A 26,140-nucleotide genomic window follows, 5' to 3' on the forward strand; every position below is an offset into this window, starting at 1 on the left:
GTGTTAACAATTCATTTTTTAATTCAATCCAAGAGTCACATTAACAAGTTATATCATAGCAGTCCTGAACAGACAAATTCAAAGTAGCTTGCAGGAATGACTCTTCATCATCAAAATGCATTAATAAAATAAAACCTGTTGAGTATAGAAAAAGACAGGAAGTAAAGCGACAGAGAAAAACAGAACGTTCAATTGCTTGGTCCACAGACAATAAGCCATCAGAAAGACACTACCGCTCCGTCAGAGTACACGAGTCTTTCGTCTTGGGCTCGCTGCTGGACTAACTGTAAGCAGGCAGCAGTAGCATAAATACAAGTTTATCTCTTGCAGGTTTACATTTTATCAGATTGATATCAAGTACAAAAGTGAGATTCACCTCTACGGAGGCATTTGAAATGTGAAAAGAACTAGACCCGGGATTTTCATACAGCCCCGACGCCATTGATCCGAACGACTGCATATGAGGGGTCACTGTGGCTCAACACATTTCATCCTGGCTCAGGTCTTGAACATCAACTCTTTGTTTCAGTTGAAATTCACAATCAGCTTCCCCACCTATATACAAAAAAGAGCACGCTTCCCCTCGCATGCGCAGATCAAGTCGTACCATTCACTCTGTGTGTACGAGGGACATGCACAGAGTGAATTGTATGATTAACCACCTGCTATAAAATCACATCACTTAGGAGTACATTAAATACTTATCCATTTCAGGGTGCAGTCTTTAAAATCATTCAAATCAGTACACAGTTGCCGAGTCCTACGACTTTCAAGCTACGACATTTCCACAATCCTGAGACAAGGCAGAGAAGTAGGTGTGAAAAGTGTTTTTAGATGTTTAAACTAACAGAGCTCTTTCTTACGTTACAAAAATGAAAGAACAAATGGAGGGACAAGGTACAGCTTAATTTAACGTGTGATGATCCCTAATTTCCTCTGTGCTCCCATTATTGCAGCAAATATATGAATACAAAAAAACAATTCATATTAACAAAACTTGAGCTACAATACTGTAACCTCCGAACATAACATGCTTTAAAGCAACGTGATATTTCTTTTAAAAAAATAAAGAAAATAATCTAAAGTGCAAGCACAAAAACGCATAATTTAAAATCTAGTAAAGGGGGGTAAATACTAAAAGTTTTTGATTTAACATTTAACAGTTTATATGTGCGTATACAGTCTGACAGAGTGTTTGTGCAACGTGGCCCGTCATGTGGTGGCGGATATCACCTCAAGGCCCGACACACTTGCACACTCCGATTTTGCTTATTTCAACCTCCATGCCTTAAACATGAGAAGTCAACGGAGAGAGGCTTCAGTTTTAAAAAGTGTCTGTGATTTCTTCGGAAAATATCCTCTGGAGATCAGCGCTTTGAGTAGCTTCTGACTGTGACAAGATTGTCTATACATTCTCTTTTTTTTAGCATAAAAATTCTATAGTTTCAAGGCTATCGGTTTCCATAAGAAATCTGCATTTTGTTCCTAAGCAGTCAACTCAGCAATAGTAATAGCAATAGTAATAATATAACAATAGAACTTTACACTGTGTAGGAGGAATACAACACAAAACAATTGCAGTATTATACAAAGGAAACGGAAAATGTGGCTCATTTTTTCACCATCAATACAATCTGCAGAGAAGATAAGATCACAGATCTTTGTCATGGCAGTGAAAATAAAAATCATTCATATACGTATATCAAAAATTCACAAAATGTCCTGCATTTGGAATATTCAAAATACATAACTGAACTCTTGAAAAGCGTACATCTTGAAAAGGCTTAAGGGACGTGAAATATTGCTTCACCAAAAGCCACGATGGGGGATGCGTGTACAGTATGTGTGGTCGTAAATGAGACGGGGACGTGAGGCTCACCGACACGGCGAGCTTACAGAAGTAAAAAATAAAACCCCAAAACACTTGCTTTGTAAATTCTAATGTGAAATCTTTTGAACAACCATGAATGGCTGATTCCAACTGGCTAGAAACATATTCTAATGTTTCATTTAATCTGCTCAGGAGAGGTATTCCCTTTAACAATTAGTTATGGTATAAATGCACTGTAGATTTTGAGAAGTTGCAGCCTAATCTAATTTCTGTGTTGTTTCATATTTGTTTAAGTATTAAATTATTTTGTGTGTTTCCAGAGACAGAAAGAAGATGAGAAACAGCCAATTCATAGTTGGCGATTGATTGAAAAGAGCATCATTGTGTATGCTTCTCTGTTTTTTTCTCCAAAAAGCTGATTGTTATTTCAGAATTAAAATCAGACAAAAAAAAATGTAATACTGGACACATTACAAAATGTCAGGAGAGAATTGCCAAGTATTAATTCAACTTGCATGTCCTAAAACATTAATAATTTATAGACCACGAAAGACTTATAAACAGTGATTTGAGATCAAATGTGTAATCTTAAATAACAATAATAATAAAGCATAGGCCCACCAGGCCTGTGATTTTAAACACATTGCACGGTCACAGGCTGCATGTCAGTGCACTAAGAACTAACAGAATTAAATTCAGTGACATACATTTTTGTGCCAATTAGACCACTGTCAGAAAACACATCTAATTAGGCGTTATCGTTACCACAGGTGGACATTTTAAAATTTTAAGACTGGTCCCTTAAATGTGATTGGATGCAAACATATTTGAATAAAAAAAAGTTGACTATGGGGCCATTGTTTTAAAAGTGGTAGGAATGAAAGGGAGAAAGGCATGACCTTGCCTTTAGAATACCCAACAAAGCCACCTAACTGAATGTGCTTTCAATGGCCAGACATTGTGAACCCCCCCCCCCACCTTTCAGCGATTACACCACATGACAGGGAAACAGACAGTACAAACATGACAGGTGACATTAATTCACCCAATGCATTTTTGGTCCACGTTGTGTAATTTCAACAATAAAAAAAGACACTTGAATCTGTGAAGTTAATGTGAATGAGGAATGACTGGGCAGAAGAGTACTGATGTTGTAAGAAAAAAAAAAAGACATGCACATAACCCAGTGAGTGTCAAAAATGATGACATCATACAAGTTACATTTTTCATTTTTGTCACTGAACCCTGAGCTAAATCAAATATATCACTGTATGTGTAACAGGCTCATAGCAATTATGACGGTCAACTCAAAAGAAACCTGAGTTCACCTCAAATGTGTCTACTGGAGTTCAACACTTCCGAGTAGTCACAATCGTCACTGGTACCCTTAGGCCTCCCTTCTTTACATAAATAATCCCTCAATCACACTCAAAATAACATGAAACCATGCGTTCTGCACTTTCAGTTTCAAAAAGGCAGCTACCTTCAAAGAGAGGAAAAAGATAAAAGTTACAAAATAAAAGAGAATCCACCACCGACTTCACTAAAACTTTGTTCAATTCAGTGTCCAGGGCTTGTGTTTTTTCTTGCTTCCCTCATGTTAAAAACATGCACAGTTAGCACTATGTTGGAGGCAAAAGAAAAAATAAAATAAACATTTACCCCAGGATTTTTTAAAGTTCTGGCCCTTCAAGTATTTAAGCATTTTATCTGAATCAGCCATTGTTTGGCATTGTGACGATCCTCGCTATTAAAAAAAAAAAAAAGGACTTTATAACAAAATAAACTGTTACCAGCTCTAAAATACCCTCAGATTCCCATGGACATCATACTAACAAAAAAGGGTAAGGTAAACTCTTCATTTTTGTAGTTGTGGTTACTGAAATGTAGTCCCTTACTGTTCAAACAAGTTACTAACAAACAACTACTTAACTCCCCCCTGCTCCCCACCCACACAACGCCCTCTCACCAGGAGAGGAGTCCATTGTCTCGCACTACAATTTTTAACCCTTTTAGTTGTGTTTCTTGAGGAGTCCATCTATTGTGCCGGCATGGTCTTTGGGGCTGAAGTCTGGGCAGATACCGTTAGCTGTTTTGGTGGTGGCAGTGCCTTGCGGGTTCCGGGAAGACAGGTTGGCCTTTGTTTGGTGACCGTAGCAGGGGCGGCTGTGGAGGCCTGCGTTTTCTGTGTACAGGTACTCCTCAGCAAAGTCTGGGTGCTGCTCCACGAAGCATCGGAACTTATCTGTGGAAAGACCACAGGGGGGCGCCAGAGACAATGACAACATTAGAAAAAGTGGTTAACACTGAAGAGGCCTGGTGGTCGTATCCACATCTCCTCATGTGAAGAAAGCCAAAGACATAAGACATAAGACTACTGCATTGATGACAAAGCAAAGATCAAAACAAAGATTTGATTAAGAAAATAAAAGGTGAATCCTTGACAAGGGAAGGCTTATTTCATTCTGTCTCTTACCAAATGTGATCTTCCCTGTGTCTTCAGGATCGATGGCGGTAAACAGACGTGACACGCTGAGGTCAGGCAGTCCTAAAGACGTCTTCAGGATGACCGCCAACTCCATCTCTGTGATGGCACCATCTTCCATTGCCTCAAACATCTGAAGAAGATACAATGGGGAGACATGCAGGTGTCATCTCTTTGACTTTGCTTTTAGGCATACCATTCCGACAAGGTTGTCAGAATAGAAGCCAGCGAAACGGTTCTTTAAGTGGGTTCTTCTTTTCTGAAATAACACATCTGTACTCAATGGGTTTCATGAGCCAAGTGAAAACATGAAGATGACTCAAGAAACGATCGCTCGGCTGCAATGATAATGGAGATCTGAGCATGAACATGGGGGCAAAAAACATATACGTGTCAGTACGCCAGAACTACTTCATTATTCTGTTATGGAAAATAAAAGACAACCTAAAGTAAGTGGCATTTTAAAGTGCATAACGTCATGCTGATCCTAAACAAGCACAGAGGATTCTATTCTGGTTGCTGGTAAGATAAGCGTAATGCTTGAAACAGAACATACCTTGAAGGCCAATTTCATCGTTTCCAGAGTTTTGGCAGGTCTGCATACGACAGATAAGGCTATCACATATTCTCTGATATCCATGCAGTTGTCTTCATGCTGGGAAAACGAGAGAAAACAGCATGTAATGAAAGTTGAAGAAAGAGAATGTGAGCAAGTCTACCCATGTATTTATATATATGAACACATTGCTGCAATAAAAACTTTTTAATTTCTTCGGGTAATACACTGCAAAAGTATCCCCGGATGTAAAGCAAAGTGCTGCGATTTGCTTTTTTTAAAAAGGTATTCAATCCGGTCTCCAGTCTCTACATTGTTTTTATAGAAGCACTTTGCCCTAAACCTCTTTACCTCTTCAAAAAGAGCAAACATGTCTCGCAGCATCTCTGAAACTGGCACATCGAGGAACTGAGCAAAGTCGTCCATGTCCAGCTTTTGACCTTCCAGCTTCCTGGCTCTGTTCCCATAATCCTGCAAAACCTTCTCGGAGTTCCGGGGTTTCAGCCTGGGACATCAAGGGGAAAAAGACAATCGATATTGTGTTGATGAATAACTTGGCCATAATGTGAACAAGGTAATATAGAAAAGTCACAATCAAAAAGAAAGAAAAAACAATACAAGACTGTAACATGGAGATGTATCAACTCCTGTGACAGTGTTTTAACTGTTGTTTGTTGGGCTGCATTCTGCTGAATTGTTTGCAGTATTTTGTCCAAAACCCATTTCCATCTCCTCCTGTTTTCCATCCCTCTCCTCCCTTTCTCTCCCCTGCACTGTCAGTGGTCCTTGTCATTGCCAAGTGTTGGACCGGTGAGCGAGTAGACAGTAAAGTGCCTCCATCAATACACAGTACTGCCAGTTTATTCTTATCACCAGACAGAGAGGAGTTTCACCAAGTAACCACACCATGTGTGGAGATGACAGTCCCTCTCCAGATCCCATACTATACAGGCACCTGACCAACCAGCGCCCTATTGCTTTCACCACCTGTGCACACGACCAGTTGCGTCTCCTGGAATGCAAGCCCTGTAGTGTCTGTCGAGTATCTCGCCCTTCACTCACCTTTGTGTCCCTTACTTAGTTCTCTTTGATGGAAGCATTGCATCGGGAGGTTTGAGTGACTCACCCCAGTCTCCTGACGAGCCTGGCAAACTCCAGCAGACAGGTGTCGACTGGCAGTCTCAGCTGGCCTTCTGCCATCGCCAGCTGGCAGTCTTCAAATGAATAGTCTGTGATGGGTACCCCCAGGGCCCTGAGCGTGGCACAAAGGAGACAACGAAAGGATATCGGTATTTGCAAATCAATACAAACCTTGCTGAAGGCTCATGAAGGTAATGTAGTAACCAATATGGCTATTTTCATATTGAGGAAATTGTGTAGTATTTTGGTCCATCTGCAGAGTTTACATCTGATCGACTTTCATGGGGTCTATTTAAAGTCATTTCTCTGAACCAGCCAAGAAGCAATTCTGCTCCTCAGCTCTTTGTATGTGTCTGGGTATGTGCTCGTCTCTCTTGCTCTCTGTGTAGACGCAGCTGATAAATATTTGGAATAAGGACAATAACTTAAAATACACCATCACAAACAGCACAAGCGGCTCAGACAAGACGCGTTGCAGCGCTATGCCGGTGTGTGTGTATATGTGTGTGTATACCTACAGCTGTGGCGCTCTCAGAACAAATTAAGGCACATGCGAGAACGCAGGCAAATGAGGGATTACAAAGTTTTAATGCAGGATCGATGCATTTTCTGATTAGCTTTTCTGATCGGCCTTTGTAAAGACCGCAAAATAAATGATTTAGAATGAAAATCAGATGATTAGAAGCAGTGGCTGATCAATTCGTTTTAGGCGTCATACTCAATGCAGGATGACATTTATGATCTTACACATGATTAATACTTAATATGTATATTTAGTAGAAGCAGGGGCCTTTATAAATCTTAAAAGTTCTATGTCAAAGAGGTGAACAGTCCCTTCTAATTGCTGAGACAAAACAAAAGTATGTATGTGGGGTTACTCGTTTTCTAAATATCAACCTTTGAGTTATGTCTGGATACCCTATTTTTGTACATTCAAAAGGATGAACTGGCTCATATCATACGGACAATTAACATACTTGGCCATGACACGTCTCACGTTGATAGCAAAGAGAGCAGGATTCTTTTTCTCCTCCTCTGAAGGTGTGTAGATGGGAAGGAACTGCAGAGAGAAATGGTAATGATTCACTAGTCAAATCTCAGACTACACAAGATATTTTGTTATTGTACTGACATTTTGTTATAAGTAAGCAATTACAAGACAAAATATTTCACGTATTGTGGACACGTGAAAAAAGTGAATTTCCTTGGATGAAATCCCCCCCCCCCCCAAAAAAAGGAAAATATCTTAGGTGCCTATACTGTCAAAAGATAAAGGACAGAATTAACTCAATTACAACATTTTCCTTTCACATAGCACACGTTCAATAATGCGGCATACTGTAAGTGCAGTGAGTAAATATGGCATGATCTACAGCGACAATATTAAGTGCAGTACTGTGGGAGAATTGCACACTTACCTCGACCACAAACTCGTTGTGCAACTGGCAGAGTGTCAGCCACAAGATTTCGAACCTGGATAATAACAGGACATCATCAATAATGAAAGGATACAGACTCAAAGGGCCTTGATTGGGGTGCATATCCTTAGTGTATGGTATTCTCCCCCCTCATTCTGCCAAGACCCGTCCCTCCCACTCTTGATTTGCGCTGACCCTGATATTTGTCTTCTCTGGGGTTGGAAAGTTGTGCGTGTCTTTTAGAGATTTAGTCAAATGTATAGTCTGCTCAGCGGAGCTGGGAAGACAGCCAATGGCATTCCAGACCCACAACAATACATAATATTCTGAGGATGCTACAGACACCAATACCAAGGAGAGTCTCTTTCCTCCAGTAGAAACTGAAGGACACCATATAGGAAATGAAGAAATTGTGTACTTACGCTCCAGGCCCTTGCCATGTCCATGTGATTGAGTCCTGTAAAAAGTACAAGAAGCAAAGACACAATTAGACGGATTGAAATAAAGTAAATATTTCCAGGATGCATTTTTTGATCAAGTGTTAACTTCCTCCCTGTAGCTGTTCTTTCATTAAGTAGAAGGGCAAAGCTTGAGTGCTTATTTGCACACCAAATCAAACAGATTGCTGTGTAGGCATGACGTCAGTTACTAAAAAAACAGTTTGAATGCAGTTTGGCTAATCACATTCCTCAGCCACCTGTTATAAAAATGTTATGCGGGTTTCAGCATATACCTTGATGAGGACGTTTAAAACCCTAGCTCTGGGTTAACAGGGCTAGGTTTCCTAAACAGATACTGTCATATATTAACTGGCTAAGAAATCATGCTTTCCCGTTTACACTGACATTTCAGAAATCAGGTTCCTGAAAGTGCGGAATACTGGAGTTACTGAAATGCATGAAAACACAATGACTTAACAATTTTTTTTACATTTTTTTTTGTCATTCATGTAACTTCAGTAATTTCAATAACCTAATCACAGTGTCAGGGCTGGCACCACTGAGGTTTAGCAACATTTCTGATTTCAGCAACTGACCCCAAATATTGCAGAGCAACTAAGCACTACCTCCTTCAGTCGAAAACAGTGGATTTGTGGATTTACAAGATCCACAAACACTTTCCTCCACTTCTCCTCAGTCAGTTTTCCACAGCCTCACTGACTACATGCCTGAGCACTGCCTCGGACTTGCCTTCTGAGTCACATCATGATTAGCCAGATTCCCAGTCAAGCTATCAGAAAGTGGCGCCGCACACTTCACTGAATTCCTCTCATAACCCAACTTAAACGACTTCAACTAAACCAGTAGGTGTCTTATCAAGAGTCCATCATTCTACGAAGAATGTCAGACATGACGCAATTGTAGTTGATGAACTCCGCCCCATGTGAGCATCCAGATCTTGAACAGGGCAAGTCATACTTCCTCAGTAAACGTTTAACCTATATACTTATTGCTATGAGCTATTTTTGAAGCACAATGGGAATACCATTTAAATATTACATTACATAAACAGATGTATGTGTTTTATTGGCCAAACATGATAATAAATAATACTAATATGGCAAATGCCTCACAGAACTACGGTATTTCAGTATTTTCAGGCTCTTCATGTACTCCTAGCACACCCACAAACAGGATTTGACTTAATACTTGCAGTAGCATGCATTAATGTTTAGGGGAACAAGTGTCACATCATTCATGTTTCCAATTGATCACAGTTAAGCTGTGAATAAGGACATAAGTCACACGATCCATTAAATATTAAGCTTCAATAGCAAACAGACACAATGTAACCGATTGTGTAAAAGCAAGATGTGATTGAGACATTCTACAAGTAAATGTACCATGAAACTGTGTCACAAACAATCTCACCAGTTTATTAGGGTAACGAATCACCACAGGCTGCACTGGTACAGCTGGGATGAAGGCCCCTACAGGAGTAAAAAAAGACAGAAGATTTATGAATTTGACATAGCTGCATAAACAATCATTTGACTTAAAGTTGAGCTGAAATTGAAAAATGCCTTTTTAAGCCTTTTAGATAACATCCCCTGTCTTATTGTGCATCTATTTAACAATATATGCCAAAAACATTACTGCAACTAAAACTCTGCACAGAGCTAGAGAAGGTTTTGAGCTAATCTTTTTAACGATCAAATCAAATCCCTCCCAATGTTATATCCCGCTTCACTCAGAAATGTCACAGTACAGAAGCTAGATCCTCTTAGAAAGATTTTTCAGCTCAACTTTAACAACAAGAGTACACACACATTAGAATATTAGTGTTTGAAAAAGAGCAAAGTGAACATTTTACTGTCAAAAACAAAAATGTAACTGCACTTGTTTAATTATTCAATCTGCCAAATAAAGTCCATCTGCTATAGCTCCACCCAACGGCCCAACCCCATTGCATAACCATTTGATTTTTGTATATCTACTTCTTCTCACAGAAAGTCAGCCACAAGGTGAATGTGAGGTTACACTTTCATCAGACATCACATGATTGCACATTAATTCAATGTGTAATTTAATTAAAAAAAAAAAAAAAAAAATCAATATGCACACTAAGTTGAGTATCAACCAGGGCATGCTGGCAAGCTGGCAGCATGACATCAAAGGAAGAAAATGAGAGGAAAGCTGAATAAGAAGGAAAACGGTGAGGGGAGTTTTACCTGGCTTAAAGGTGATTAGGCAGGATCTATTTGTGCATGTTCCCTCTGGAAAAATCATTATCTGTAGGAATGAAGGAATAGTTCAAACAAATTACAAAAATCAGTAGCCATATACTGAACAGAATGGCACAAAGCATACATGTGTATTAGCTTGCATTATTATTACAAGCTGCTATAAATTAGATGAGCAGTTATAATGTTCTGGCCAAGCTGGATTATACTGGTAAAGTTTCAATTTGTCTGTAGTCTGTGGGGTTGTCAGTTTTAGGGATGTCCAGAGTTCTCATTTATAACCATTGCATACGCACAAAATGAGCCCTGTAAGAGGCATTTCCCACTTCCTACGCAATCTATATGATCAATAAAACCAAACTTGATGGTAGAATGTGTGCATCTGTACAGCAAATCTGGCGAAGCATTCATGCATTATGGAGACAGGGGAAACCGGTGATGCAGATGCTGAGATGGTGAATTGAAGCCATATTGTAGAAATTGAATAATTCATATCACACTGATAGATCCACTGTATCACTATCCACTGTAACATTCCAACAGGCAGTCTTATCTGTGGTAGTGAGCTATATTTACTCCATAAACACGTTTCAGTTGGATAATATATAAACTCAAATCAAAGCGCTGTCTGACTCTGCACCCCAGAACGCTGTAGTAGAATGCATGAAATAGCATCAACGAATTGCATCATGAAAGGTTTATTTGAAGGACAGATACAGCCAGATACTGTATGCAGACAAACGGAAAACAGCTTTACATTCCATATCCTCACAATGAGTCCAAATGTCAACCAATTTCACTATAACAAAACTTATATCAATAATAATTCTCCTATCAAACTTCCATTTTCAAATGATATCCAGGGTGGTGGACCGATTTTGATTGTCATTTTGGAAGCAATCCGATTGAGTAAAACCTGAGTCCATTTCTGTGTCTTCCTCTTGTTAGTTGTTCGCGATACACCATAAAAAAAACAAAAAACACTGATCATCAGCCTAATTTCTATGCATTAACATTCCTGGGGTCCTTTGCCCATATATGGTTGAATGTAGGTGTGTATAGGGCGAGATACAAGGCTGATCCACATCCGCACATTTCCAAATTGATATGGGATTCATAAAACAGCTGCACACTGGCAAGTTGATGTTTTCTAAGGGTGCACTCACACAACACCAACTTTAACGCCCAGGCAAGCTTGAACCTAAAGTTCGGATTGTTTGGCCAGTGTGAACACATGCACGGGTACGCAATGTGGACATGACGTAGGCTTTAATCTATAGGCCGTCCCACTCATTATCCCTGCGTTCAACTCGGAGATAAATCAGAATTGTCGGCGCACATACATCTCTTAATTTCTACATACAAACATTTAGTGTGGATCCTACGCTCTGTTTTATAAATGATAACCCAGGACCTCTTGAGCTCTGTCCTATAAAGTATGTATGCCACCATACCTTACTCATGCCAGCAGAGAACCCAGGGTACACTTTTAAATTTGCTTGGATTCATAAAAGTCACTAAATCATAATGGATAATTGCTGTCCTCCATTTGGTAAAGATTTAGTAAAACACAGGTGCTGTTATGGGTATGTGTGCCCAGAATAGCATACACAAAAATTTCCAAACATTTACCTGAGGCCATTCCCCTCCAGAGTGGGCCCTGCGTTTGATCTCCTCCACAGTCTTCTTTCTGGAGTCCTGGTCCGACCGGGATACAAATACTGGCCTGATGTACTTAATCAAAGCTAGAAGCAAGAAAGCAGACACAGAGTAAAGAAAAAGCAAATGAATACAGAAACCATTATTCTTTCTTTTCACAGCTAAGCAGCTACAGCTTTTCTGCATTATTTGTGTCTGCATTTAGTGGTTTTAGTGGAGGCAGGAGAGGGGACTCTTACTTCTGGTTCTAACTAGAATTTGTTAATCTGTATGAACTCAGTCTATCTGTATTGCCTCAACAGTAAATGCTTTTGCAATTAACATTATGATCATGCCTTAAACAATCTTATTCAGTAGCACAAACACTTTTTTAACTCAACTGAAAATAAAACTATGATTTGCTCCTAGGTGAACGAAGTTCCAACCTTCTCCATTTATACTCTTGAGAGCATTTCTATTCAGCCCACTGAAGATGGGCAAATTGGATGGACAAAAGTCTACATTTTAAACACCATATTGACCATCCGGCAAATAAAGACATGCTCACATTGCATTTTCTGTACAGACTTAAGTCTTGTTTTTCTATGCCATTCCATTGCCTGATTAAAGATCCAGCTACAATGTTGACAATTCAGTCAGAGTTTTGGGGCCAATTGGGTTTTTAATAATTAATTTTAGATTTAAAAAATACAAGTGACGAAGCAAAATGTACAAAGAAACAACAGTGCAGTCTAACTGCTGTGCTGAGTTCATGATGATCAGCTATCAGGTATTTAAAAATTAAATTCATGAAATGACTCATACAGTCAACCTCTCATGCAAAAACGGTCAAGCGCCAATGGATTAAATCCAAATTAATATTGGCTAAGCCTTTTTTCAAAATTTCAATATCATGATTGATACTGACACATAATAAAATATGATTTATATTGTGGTATTGCTTTAATTTATCACCCAGCCAAACTATATTTGTCTCAAAAGGTCTGCTTAGATTATTTACAACAAAAGAAACCACTGAAATAAACAGATTTCTAACCTGTGTAACCTAAAAGCAACAGCCCGCTCACTACAATACAATTTCCATGATTTTCTGAAGAGCAGTGCGATAGCCTGACAAGTTTTCTCATTGGAGCCATACCGTTACTCTCATTTTCACTTCCTATAGGATATTCACGTGATTCTGTTTGAGCAATAAAAAAAAAATCTTAAAAAAGGTCCGACAGCGGAATGCAATGACCACAAAGTTGGTGCACTATGAGAGGAGAACTCTTCTAAAATGTATTTGCATATATTTATATTTGTAAAAATACCAGGGCAAAGATTGAGTGTCTAAAGTATTTGAGAACTGTGAACTCAGCTGAACTATAGGATATGAAAGAGAAACTGATTAGAAAAAGAGAGAAGCACACGTTGAGAAGCGTAGGGGTAACATAAAAGAAGAAAGAATAGAGTTAGGTCATGAGAAGAATAAATTGATTCCAGCCAAGAGCTGTCTGCTGACAGGAAGGGATTAGGGCTCTAGTTGGTACCCTGGGAGACACTCTACACACGTCACTGTGGCTGATCAGGTCTTAATTCTTATTCTGGATTCCACTTGCACGGCCTGGCATTGGTGCCTGGTTTCTACTGCAAGGTCAGCATGTCTAGTCAAACTAAACCTTAAAAAAAAGAAATACTATAAATGATTCCAGAAAAATGTAAGATGTATCCGTTTATGCTAGGTTTCTTCAAAAAGTGTTGACATTAAAAGACAATTGGCCTATGAGCAAATGTGTTCAAATATGGTCTCGATCCTGCAATGCAAGATAGTAAGGCGGTCGTAACTTGGCAAGCTTCACTCAGTGAAGTGGCCAATTACTCGTCTTAGTAGATGGAGCAGGAGGAGAAAGGAAAGCTAAAATAAGAAACACCGAGGCCTTTTACTGCCAGGGGTAAGAACACATGCCTAAACTGGCAGATAAAAAAAGGTAACTGAACTTGCATGCCAGTAAAATGGATCTGATCGGATTACATTAGTGTGCTACACTCCAGTAGCTGTCTCAATGATTCTGCTACTTGGTGGGACCCATCATTGGCAGTGGTGATATGATCAAGTCAAAATCTTCTTTTAACATTTCTGGTTCGGGTTTAAAATTGAGGCTGGTGGGCCATCTAACAATTCTGTCAAGAATGTCAAAACAATAATGATTTAGCAATTGTGTCCAATTGTCTAGCCTTTAAAGATCCAATATTATACTGTTTTTCCTCAATTCCACACAGCTGTCAGAAGTCCAACAACACTGTTTTCGATATGCATTGTCCCAAACCCATCTGTCAAATGAGCTCTGCTGAGCCCTCCTGAGAACAGGCTGGTTCTGTGTCTGCACCTTTAAATGCTAATGAGCATTGTCAACGCCTACTTGAGAGAGACGGAGAGGATATGGGATCGCTATGGGTCGCCTATGTGGCTCAGGTGAAGTTGCTGGGTCCCATCTCCATATGGTCGGGGTAGATCCTTTTATGAGGTTCAGTGTGGAGGTAAAGCCAGCTTTGTACTGACCCTCGTTACTGAAGCAGTCCGGTGTGAAGCACACACATAACAGCTAACACGAACCTTACACAGCACGTTGTCATTAAAATGAAACGCAAGAGACCAGACCCGGACCGTTTTGCATGGCGCTCTGTCGGACACGCACCCCCGGGTTCCGTCCGACCGGAGGCAGCAGTGAAGACGCACCACAGCGCGTGAGACAGAGGGAGGATTGTCTCCAGCTTCACCCGCACCGGGATTTATTCACGGAGCACCAGCCGGATCACCCAGCGCCATGACCGGTAAGTTGAGCGGCGCTCTCCCGTGGTGTTACAAACGCCCCCTCTCGGATATCTCCTATCATCGTGCAGAGGAGTTCGGCCTATGCAAATGACTCCTTTCGTTACGTAACAACAGGAGCTGAATCTGAACAGCCTGTAGGAGCGCTGTTTTACCAGTGGGTGGGCTGCAGAGACTATGCAAGAGTCACTTGTTTTCCTCATCCTTGGAGTTGACAGAGGACCAGTTTATAGGTGTAGAGACCAGAGAAAACCTGTTTTTCATAATATGGGACATTTAGCTAATTTCTGCTTCCTCATATCATCAATGGTCAGCAACATCATGAGGACTATGTATCAACACTGCAGAAGGTTGAAAAGTCATAATGATTTAGAGAATTACCTTGTTGAGTCAGTTGTCAAGTCAATGTTTTTCATTTGGAAATATCTTCTGCTTTCACTACAGCAAGGTATGAGTGTGTTACAGAGTTCCTGGTATACCACTGCTGTGAACATTAGCCAAGCTGCTCTTAAACTCTTGTAATGGTTTTCGTAGATTGGGCAATCCCCTCTTGTTCACGGATACTGCAGCACAATCATAGAAACTGTTGTGAAACGCAAAGGCAGATATGCTCCTTCCAGGAAACTATATGCAGCTGAACAGGTTTGAGTAATAACTGTGCCAATGCACAGATAATTTGTACTTTTTTGTGATGCTGTCATGAAGAATCTGATCACCTTTTTTTCCCCAGACTGGAGTCCTTAGAGCTCCCATTTTCTCACTCACAATATAGGCCATAGTCACAGAAGTAACAATGACAGTAATACATCCATGTTTGTTACTTACTGCCCCAGAGAGGTATATCCTTGCTCTCGGCCTTCATGACAATAGAGGCCATCGTCATCGTGACTGGGATGGCATCAAAGTAAGATGAGTGGGGTGCCAGGGTGAAGATGGGTGCTTCTGCAGGCAATGCCCTTCGGCCTTTCACCGTCATCCAATGGAAACCACCGGCAAACCACATGACCCGCATGATGCTCTTCAGAATTATGTCCACTAGTCTGGAAACAAAACCATGCATGCATGAGGGACAATTTCCATTTAAACTGCAGATGGGGAGAAATTCTCCAACACTGTTTCAGAGTTTATTTGTGTAATCAAAGAAAATTACACCAATTAATGATAAGAAATAACACTATTAACAGCATGTGAGGCACGATATATGTAGAATTAGTGTAGTTACCACATTGAGTCTGTTCAGCCTCTACCCCACTGCACGCTCCCCTTTCATCATGACCAACTTAAGTTACAAGCTAAACCTTCATCACTCTAGACCAACTTCCATCTTGGCCAGGACCTTGGATTTGCCTAGAATGCCATTAAGTAGCTGGCATCAGCACTAAAATAGCCTTGATAATCACCACTATCACATGAAGGTTTTAAAAGAACCAAGATGGCTTGATAACTTAAACATTTACAAAACTGCAAAATATATATATATATTTTTTTATAATTTTACTCTGTTGTTGAAAGAGTGGTTTGCTTGCTCAAGCCTAACAGTGCATATTGTTAGTGCATATCCTCCATCCTCCATATCATTTTTCTTCTCTATTTGACCTCAACTCAGTCTGAAAAAACTCAGTCACCAAACAACCCACACCAAATCATAAGCATCATAATGAAAATGTGAGATTATTCATATCTATTTTCATTAACCTTTCAGGTGGTATTTTTAGTGTTTTGTTTGAAACAAGTGTTCAAGAAGAGGGGACCTGTGGGAGTTTCTGGACAGACTATTACACAATGAGGCAGTATGGCGCACAAGACTGAGACAGAGGATCGAACAAAGGAAATATCAAAGCTCAATAATTGTTTTTTTTTTTACCTAAAACTGGTACTGTAACATAAGACAGTTGCATTTTGATAATCACAGGTGTAGAGAAGACATACTAGAAACAAATTGTTATAATCACAGGTATAAATAGGACACTGAACAAAAGAAGCTAAAATGTGAATTTTAAAAAATTATATGAATTTTTAATTGTTTTATTTATTAAAATCCACCTTCAAACAGAGACACACAAATGAATAACAAAGAACACACCTCCTCCAGAGGCACTGGGGTTCGACGGTGGTCTCTGAGCGCCCTACTGAGGCCAGGAAGGCAAAAGGCCAAGCCAGCAGCATCATGAATGCAGCAATGAGTAGACGGATGGGGAACAGTGTGACTGTCATTAACGCAATCTGTAACAGGAAAAGTGAAAAAGGGGTTAAAGAAACAGATACAACAATACACATTGCAATACAATGGACAATAAAAAAAACAGTATTGAGCCATCGTTGATAGCAACGGCTTTTGCCATTTTCACATTTTATTTTTATTAATTCATGAATTTAATTCAACATATTTTTTTCGCATTTGAATGGGAATTCAGTCTATAAAAATATATTGACATGTTGACGTATTTTCACAGGAGGGAAGATGTAAGAACATGGTTTTATTAGATCTTTAACAAAGCAAAAGAAAAGAAAGTCCATCGGAGAACAATGATGGCTTTGTCTTATGCAAAGCAATTATCTATTTGCATCTGGTCTAAAGGGGGAAAAAACAATGTATGTAGTATAACTTCCAGGATGTTAAGAAGCTGAGAGAGGCTGTTCCCTGCTGTTCTTGTCCGACAGCATACAAAGGACAGCAGACCTAAAGAATGGCCCGAAATCAGATATTGCATCCTCAAATCACAATATGGCCTGTATATATTCTCATCATGCAAAAGCTACAACTAACATATGTTCTTCATTCCCTGACAAAATCTTGTTTGGGGTCGACTGGTGAGTATTTGCTTAACTGCTTTTTATGACTCCCTGATAGCAGAGCTTATCTTCTGTCAATATTTGTCTTGATAGCAACAACTACTGGGCAGCATGAAGCTGATCTTATCTGAGGAGAGTTCTTCACTGACGGTATGGTCAATTTAAATCAATACATTTACAGCATGCTTTTTAAACTGCTGGCAAACATTTGAGAGATAAGTTGGTGACTAGGTAGTGTTACATTTACACTGTCTTTCCCCAAAGCATAACCCTCGTCTGACTAAATAACCATGTCTATGATTGTTTTAATGACATTATAGGTGTGTGTTGGGGATTTTGAGAGTTGCAAAATGACATTAGCCACTAATCTTATGACTGCTATTGCAGTGACACACAACCCTAGATTGTCTCTTTCCATAGTAGTCCAAAATGTTTACTTCCCCAAGATCCTCTTGAGATATATTAATCAATTATACATGTCTACAACACATAGGCCAGTTCTCTTTTTATACAATTGTGAAGTACAATTTTGCACAAGAAAGAACAAACAACCGGTACTTTTTTTCCAACATTAAAAGGGACCTTGCCAGGAATGCTTGAGAGCCACTGTATAATGCATTTGATAAAAGATTTATTCAGACGCAAAGCATGAGAATGCATGAGTGTCACTTAGAATTAAAATAACGGCAATGCTACAAGAGCAGAGAGGCTTTTTAGGAGATACAGTGAATTCAGTCATCGTACTAAAAGGGATCTTTAAATTCATGCAATAAGGCTTGTCAAAGTGTAAAACAAAAGGAAAACAAAATAAGCATTCATCTTTACTGAGGCAATTTGAGAATTTTACTATTGCAGCCACATATGGCCTACATTGTAACAATACATTCTACCTACAAAATGAATGTGGGCTTACTGGTATAACAAGTCCATGCTAGTTGTAAACAGCAGAACTCTACTCTATGTTGACCGTGTAGCCATTTGCAGAACTATTACAAATAAAATGCAAACCAGCAATTGCTGTCAACTCTGAACCAGATTTTACCTGTCTGTTGATATTATCTCTGCACGGATGCAGAACATCCTGCACGGTTGAAACCAGTCTGCATTTTTAACCATTAAGAGTGCACGCACACTAGGCCCAGTTGCCCCGTACTGTGCGGATGCACAATTGAACCCCCTCCCCAGTCCCCCACTGACCTGCACTCACATTGCTCCAGACCTCTTTAAATATATCATCAACTTGTAATGACACAGCGCCGTTTGAGAATCATGACAATGAGAGAGAACATGACTGCAACTTTACTGACAAATCGTGTCTGCCCAATTTTGGAGCGCACAGGGAGCACGAGCTGGTGGATTTTGTACAGAGCGTAGTGCAGATATTTTTAAAAGGATGGAGCTTCGCCTGTTTCCTGCTCCAATTTCACTCCGGTACCACTCACACCACACAACCCCAAGTCTGAAGCATGCCCAAGCCTGACCCAGAATCCATCTCTGTGTCTTGCATCATCAACAGTATTTTCAGTCAAACATTGGCACAAAGTACTTTAGAAAGGAAACTGATCCTACAGGCAGAATAAGAATGTGGTGACATCGTTTCCGGCAGTAAATATACATTTTGGATGCTAAAAAGACACCTCTCAAAAACACAAGAGTGCGCTACGTGGGGGGTGATTTAAATGTTGCAAGTGTTCAGTTTCTCAAACTCATTGGTAAGGCGGTATTGTGTATTGTGTTTATACTAGTATATGGGCAGGGGCTCAGAAGAGTTATTGATCCATGCCAGTCATTCCACTGTTAGCAGGCATCCTGACCAAAAATAGCAGGGTCAAAAACAAAAAAACATAAACAAAGGGTCAGTGATGGTGTGGGCGTGTTGCTTCAGGTACAGATGAGAAGTAATAACATTTCCATGAGTTTGAAAGGCTTATAAAATGAAAATACAACAAAGTAGAAAAGACAAGTTCGTAGTTGAGACGTTTAAGGCGTAACTTTAAACACACCCGGGTCTCACTGACAAGCAACACTTTGTTAGCAACACTATACTGGGCGTTGTTTAACCTGTTCAACCGGGGGCCTTAAATTGAGCAAACTGCACCTTCAAATGCTGCCTGATGAAAATGTTTGACCACTCATGTGAGGGACACATAATTTGCCCACTTTTCAGACACCAATGCGCAGGAATATTTATCTATATAGTGTGGGAATATACGCTATTGATTTATTGCTACCAGGATAAAAACAGATTTAGGCCTTTGTAGGGTTCCCCAATAAATCACACGAAGAATGCAAATTAGGCTTGCCTAACCTAAGCTGGGAATTAAATCAACGTTAACATTAGCAGTTTGCCCTCTGACACATTACCAATTCATAGGCTTTTAGGCTCGATTTGGAAAAAAAAAAAAACTCAAACATCAAGTCCATGCTAATCAACTATGTAGATCATGTAATTAGCTCATCAAGGTGCAAAACTGCAAGAGCATCTTTATATGGATCAAAAGGTCAGGCTACTTAATTACACCGTAGCCTACAAATGAGGCTCTTCGAGTCAGCACAGTTGCCCCAAATGTGGTCAACCCACTAATGTGCCTGTTGGTCAGAAACAGTAGATTTTCAGTTATGGGAGTAAATCTTGGAAGGATATCAGCCACACTGGTGGGTAAATGTTTTGACCAAAATAGTTGTGTAATTACCATGTGTGGTGTCATCTACAGCCACGCTTCATGTTTCAATCTAAGACCTCATCTCATGCCATTCGGACTGCCACTTAGCACTGAAATGTTACAACCACAAGGAGTGCATACACCAATCCCTTATCTTCTTTAAACTATTAAAAGGATTCTATGGGTTCAAGTTGGTCAGTCAAGTCAAGTGGCAGACAGAACTCTCACTTTTTGTTCTAAAAATAAATGTTCAATTAGGATTTGTGTCTTCCTCATGGTGCTGAGGATGCGAAACAAGACCAGCACAACATGTTGAATACACTTCCTCACTTTTCTCTCAGCAGAAACCAGTTTTAAATGTATTTAAAAGTAAAGGCGCAACAACATATGCATGCATATACTGATGAAAAAAAAAAAAGCTCTGCTGCCAAGAAGATGACCATAAATGCCACCATAGGTACAAAATGTGGAAAGATGTGTGTCAGTATTTGCCATTGATTGTTGGCAAAGTTGTCAAAATCAAATCATAATTTGCAACGGTAAGTCATTTCAAGTGTGTTAAACAAGCTGTGACAACTGTAGACTGCAATTGGTTATAATGAAATTAGAATAATTAGGGATGCACGATAATTATCGGACCGATAATTATCGGCCCGATAATAGGAATTATGACGTCAACCCGATAAATCCGATACAATTATTAATACCTCCGATAATCCGACGATAGGATGTTTGTGTTAAAACAGTCATACGGGTGGATTGGGATGAGGGACGTTAGTTTTTTTCTAGGCGCCTCCCGTTTAGCATGTGATGTGGTTACTGTGGTATCACAGGTTTCGGAGGAGGGAGTTAATCCACAAATCGAGCGCTCCCTTCTCATGCCTGGCTGTGACGTAGAGGCTGCGAGCGAGTGGAGGAGGAAGACTAGTAAACAAACACGCATGGCGTCTGTAATGTGGGACTACTTCAAAGTTTCTGAGGAAACTGAATCGCTTGCCATTTGTAACAAATGCAATGCAGAAGTTCCAAGAGGAGGGAAAAAGGCATCGAGCTTTAATACATCCAACCTTAAAAGTCACCTCGCACATCACCATCGCTACGACGGTGTGTTAAAAGCGTATGAAGACGCCGGCGCCGCTAAAGAAGCAGCGAGCCCGTAGCTTAGCGTTTTGATGCACGGGTGAAGTAGCGGTCCTTGTACCTCGGGTCCAATATAGTTGAGAGATAATACAGTGGCTTTTCCTCGATGTCACCAAAACGCGTTTCCACTGCTTTTAACGGGGTTTCCTTTGATGTTTTCACTCCGTGGTCTGTTGGTAACGTTTGTTTAAGCAGTCGCGTCAGCGCTTGAATGGAGGGGATCACATCCGCAGTAGTGGCTGTTGCTTTGCTGATATTTCTGCCTATTACCGTAGTTTACATTTCTGTGTGGATCAGGACCAACAGTTTAATGTAGCAGCACTTGTGTGTGCATATCCCATGCTGCTCAGGGAAAGTTGTCATTGACTGACTGACTCACTTACATATTTATTTGAAAAAAATAAATATTGTCATTTTATTGAAGAGTCAAAACTGTTCTTGGCTTTCTTTTGTTCATAGTAATAATTATCATGTCACTGTGATACATCTGGTTAGGTGTTTGGTAAAAGGCAAAGCTATGCTAAATCTACCTAAGCTTAGTCATTAGTGTTTTTGACCTGAATTTGATCTGAATATACATTCAAAAACGAATAACAATATTATCGGTTATCGGTATCGGTATCGGTCCCGAGGAGCAGAAAGTTATCGATATCGGTATCGGCTTCAAAAAATCAATATCGTGCATCCCTAAGAATAATATTAAATAGTTGAAAGAAAGAAATATACAAATGTGTATCATTGTATTATGTTTTGTCTTACAGGAGAAACCAGAAAATCTTGCTATCCACCTGACATTCTACCCTTCCCCCTTCAGTACCTGCCAAGGCCAGAATGAAAGACATGAACCTCCCTAGGTCCCTATTCTTACTTGTAACAAGATACTGGCTTATGCCTGCTATGTCAGAGAAGCAGCATTCATAAAACCAAGCCTCTCCCATTGGAATGTACTCTGTCATTGAGAATACCTCACAACTGTGTCCTGATTAGGGTTGTCAAAAAAAATGGCACTCAGATAATAATTGATACAAAAAATTAGTATCAGATTAGATACTAACTTGCAAAAGTATCAAAACCAACAGCGCTGTCTTCGCCTCCTCCAGTTGACATGCAATGTCACCCAGTAGTGCCGCACACAGGCATCTACACACAGCTCCGTCCCTCACTAGGAGCTGAACACTGCCCGTCTAACATTAAGAGACAGTGATAACAGGAACAGGATAACACAGTTACGTGGGTCTGAAAAGTCAACCAGCAACATGACAGAAACAGTGTCAGCCTGCTCTACCAACTCTATTTGATCAGCAACGAATTATGGTGCCAAGTCACCAGAAACACAGGAAATAAACAGGTCTTTAGCTGAATACATTAGCATGCACCAGATCTGTGTTTACATTGTGGAGAAACCTGACCTCATACAACTTATTCACCAACTGAATCCAAGGTTTAACCTTCATGGAATCATTTTATGTACACAGAAATCCCTGAGCGACACAACACAATAACAGAAACAATCAGATAACTCAATTCTACAGTTGTGTCACTTTGTTTTCGTTTTCTTTTTTTTGTGTTGCACTGTCAGATAACTTAAAAAAAGTGTTATTAATGTTGTTTGTATTGTTCTAATCATCATTTAAGAAATTCTGCCAAGTTTTTGTAATTGTCCTGGGTATTGGTATCGAGTATGAAATTCTAGTATCATGACACCACTAGTCCAGATTCCACACGCTTTATACCTCATGTACCAATTTGACAGGTAATATATGATTGATTAATTAATACAAGACATGCACTGCTGGATGTTGATCAAAGTGTTACTTCAGAAAGCTGCTGCAAATTTCAAACCAGGAAACTTTACAAAGAAGGCAAACTGGTTTTTCCAAAAGGTCATACCGGTTATTCACAGTTATCTTAGAGCTAAGGGTGATAAGACTACACTGACGCACAGACTTTTCTAAGAATTTATATTCAGAGAGATCAGATGAGGTGAACTACAAGGTTCCGAAACTAGCCTAGTTTGAAAGAGCTTTATTTGAGCATAATGCACATTTTTTGCATATTGTACAATTGTCAAGTGTGCAATCAAATCAATCAGGTAAAGAAGCCATTTAAATATCTCTCATCTTACTGTTTCTGCAGGCTGCATCCTGGCTATACATTTTCTTAGTTTTTTAGAGAGAAAAAAACAAAATATAAAACAGTGCCTGGAAGCATGAAGTGGCCTGCACATTAACACCTTTTGCAGAGAAGCCTGAAAGCTTTAAATCTGATTAACAACACACCAGTGACGGATAGCTGGCCTGGGCTGCATATCTGTTCTGTTGCCAAATTGAAAAAAAAAAAAAGTATGATCTTTACTAGAGGCGAAACGTATAACTAAGTTATAGATGTAGGGGAAAGGAACATGACTGTCAGCTCTGCATCCTCTTCTACAGCATCCACACGTGTTGGTTACTGGTTGAATGGGACGCACCGTGATAACCAACAACGCATGAACAAATACAAGGGAAGCAACAAAACAGTACCGTATTTACAATGAAAGGCACATTATAAAATAAATATATTAATTCTCGGTAAAGGATACCAAACAACATGTTCGATTCTGAGAGCTATGATAACAGTTAAAGAGCAACAAGCTAGGCCCATCCTGGACAGGCGGCCATGCTCAAATTGCGTTATTTCATTCTAGTGGATTGTTAACAGATTCCTGGGTGAGAGGTGTTTTCATGTGTTATGCTCATGCGTTAAATACATGCCGTTGCTGTAGCTATACGTCAAAATTCAAGACTACTAGCGCTGTCCATTAGCTTTAATTCAAGGCAGTACGATAGGATGGAGAAAGCAACATGTTTGTGGCTACTGTTAGCTGGCTAGCTAACACAAACGTTAGCTCAGCTGACTACCTGCAATCAGGAAAGATAAACTGCCAAGTTAAATGATGGTTACAGCCTCTCCATTGTATCGCACTTAAGTGATAATGTTCTACCGACTAATGAAGCAACATGTTAATATTGCTGTACAAGATACAATGCATTTGCCTGTACATGTCATGTTGCGTTAACGTTACCTTTGCCTTTTCCAGAGGGGTGAATTGCAAGACATGCACAAAAGGGTTTCTGAACGGAGGAGCTTGGTCCATCTTCTTTCCGTCTCCTTCCATCGCACATTGTCTGTTACTCGGTAACCTCATTCTTTACAGGAAGCCACGTTAGTCGAGGTTGCGGCTACGTTCTCAATATTCCGAGCAGAACACCGAATCTGCCCGAAATGTAGTCTCTCCTCGCGCAAAACGCAGTTTCCCTTATCAGTCTTGCACGGTGGCTAATTGAGATGGCAGTGCAGGGTTATCTGCCTCTCCCGGACAGCATGTGGGGATAATGGTTAGCTCAGGGATTAGCTGGGGATATTTGAAGTCGCCGATATATTTCTGCCTACAGTGCGCAGGACGCCCTCCGCCACACCGTGTTCCCCAACCAGTTCGCTAGCTCTAGATGCTAACGCAGCCACGATTCCGCTCTTCCATCAGGCGCATGCGCAGCACGTCCATCATGCCCAAATCACTGCTTCGAACGAAGGGATGCTGCCTTCAATACCGCCCAAAATCTCGTAATTTCAACACTGCAACATAGATTTAGAATACGTTTCTCCTGATGACTGAGAACATGGACACAATATAAGGAAAAATAGGCGCGTGTAAACCAATGCAATACCCCCTGCTTATGTTATTGTTTTAAAAGGGGATTAAAACCTAATGTATTGTTTCAATGGAAATGCAACCTTAATTGGATTATAAATTAAAAGTAAACATTTCTTGCAATGCTGGGTTGTGTTTTAGTGATGTCAAAAGTAATGTCTTTTTTTACCATAAACATTGCTGCAAATGGCACATGCTGAATGAAACGTGTACATTTCTGAGATGTTAACTTTCAAGGGAAGGGGATCATAGAACTGTTACAGAATAAATAAATGAATACAGTTTGTATTCCCGACAAATATTTGTGCATTTGTACATTTCTAATATTATATATGAGAAGATAATCTATATTGCCGTGGTAGATGTAACAGACTCTCAGATAAAAATAATCAAATGTATTCAGATATCTATTTGTGATCCATTAGCAAAATATTTATCCAAGATCTATCTCCCTCTGGTCTACTATCTATCATTCAGAGATCTAGCCATCTATTAGAGATATATCCAGCAATCTGGTGGCTAAATCGACTACTGAGGATGTAGGCAGCACCACCTGCTTTGCTGCGAACAAAAGGAAAGGTTATACCAATCATCAGACTATAATTCCTGTCCAGCTCTTCAGAAGAGTGGGAGCCATAAAAGTTGGTGTTTTATATTGGACGGCTAGGTGACAAGAGCTATATCTGCTCTTAGTGATTAAGTGTGTGCATGTGTGTGTGTGTGTGTGCGTGCATGTGTGTATGCGTATATAGGTAACTAAGAGGGTGATGATCAGTCATTGGCTCTGTAAATGACTCACCAATGCCACGGCATCATAAATATTATATTTATAGATGATATATATATTAATAGATGGCTTACATGGTATCATTGCACAATTGTTGGGAATAATGAATTATATACTGATGCTACAAGTTAACAGTCTGAATTTATATATGTTCAAAGGACCTAAGCAGTTCCCTAAGTCCAAATGTTTAGCTTTTTTGTATCTCAATGGATAAAAAAACATAACAACTTAATTGAATTAATATGGACAGAAACCCACTTTTTAAAAAACTATCCAATGCAACCATATAAACCATCCATCCATCCATCCATTGTCTACCGCTTTCAGGGTCGCGGGGGGGCTGGAGCCGATCCCAGCTGTCAACCATATAAACATACAGTCTAAATGAAAAATAAGTAAGTCCAAATATGAGTTTGATCAATTGCTCGTACTCTGTTTCACTGCAAATGTACATGCATTTGAAAATATGGGTGCATTCAGCAATT

General features: G+C 39.8%; 1 protein-coding gene across 1 annotated transcript; it reads right to left on the minus strand.

Annotated features, from left to right (window-relative positions):
- Positions 1–24,696, minus strand: LOC311025125 (lysophosphatidylcholine acyltransferase 1). Its single transcript, XM_084027862.1, has 14 exons — positions 24,242–24,696; positions 16,665–16,804; positions 15,407–15,621; positions 11,746–11,858; positions 10,102–10,162; positions 9,302–9,360; positions 7,853–7,887; positions 7,431–7,485; positions 6,990–7,072; positions 5,999–6,124; positions 5,224–5,377; positions 4,873–4,971; positions 4,308–4,449; positions 1–4,076 (listed from the first exon to the last, which is right to left on the minus strand). Exons 1-14 carry the CDS (start codon positions 24,362–24,364, stop codon positions 3,844–3,846), a joined length of 1,638 nt encoding a protein of 545 aa, XP_083883988.1. The 5' UTR covers positions 24,365–24,696; the 3' UTR covers positions 1–3,843.
- Between the last annotated feature and the right edge of the window lie 1,444 nt (positions 24,697–26,140).

This window comes from Eutrigla gurnardus (assembly GCF_963514095.1).
Source record: "Eutrigla gurnardus genome assembly, chromosome: 14".
NCBI classification, from domain to species: domain Eukaryota; kingdom Metazoa; phylum Chordata; class Actinopteri; order Perciformes; family Triglidae; genus Eutrigla; species Eutrigla gurnardus.

What these genes read in the sequence shown, in the direction of transcription:
- LOC311025125 (XM_084027862.1), bottom strand. Translation starts at nt 24,364, where the DNA reads ATGAGGTTACCGAGTAACAGACAATGTGCGATGGAAGGAGACGGAAAG. An exon ending in ACAACGAGTTTGTGGTCGAG is followed by an intron (nt 7,073 to 7,430) that starts GTAAGTGTGCAA and finishes TTCTCTCTGCAG; the next exon opens with TTCCTTCCCATCTACACACC. An exon ending in TGTTTGCTCTTTTTGAAGAG is followed by an intron (nt 4,972 to 5,223) that starts GTAAAGAGGTTT and finishes TCGTTTTCCCAG; the next exon opens with CATGAAGACAACTGCATGGA.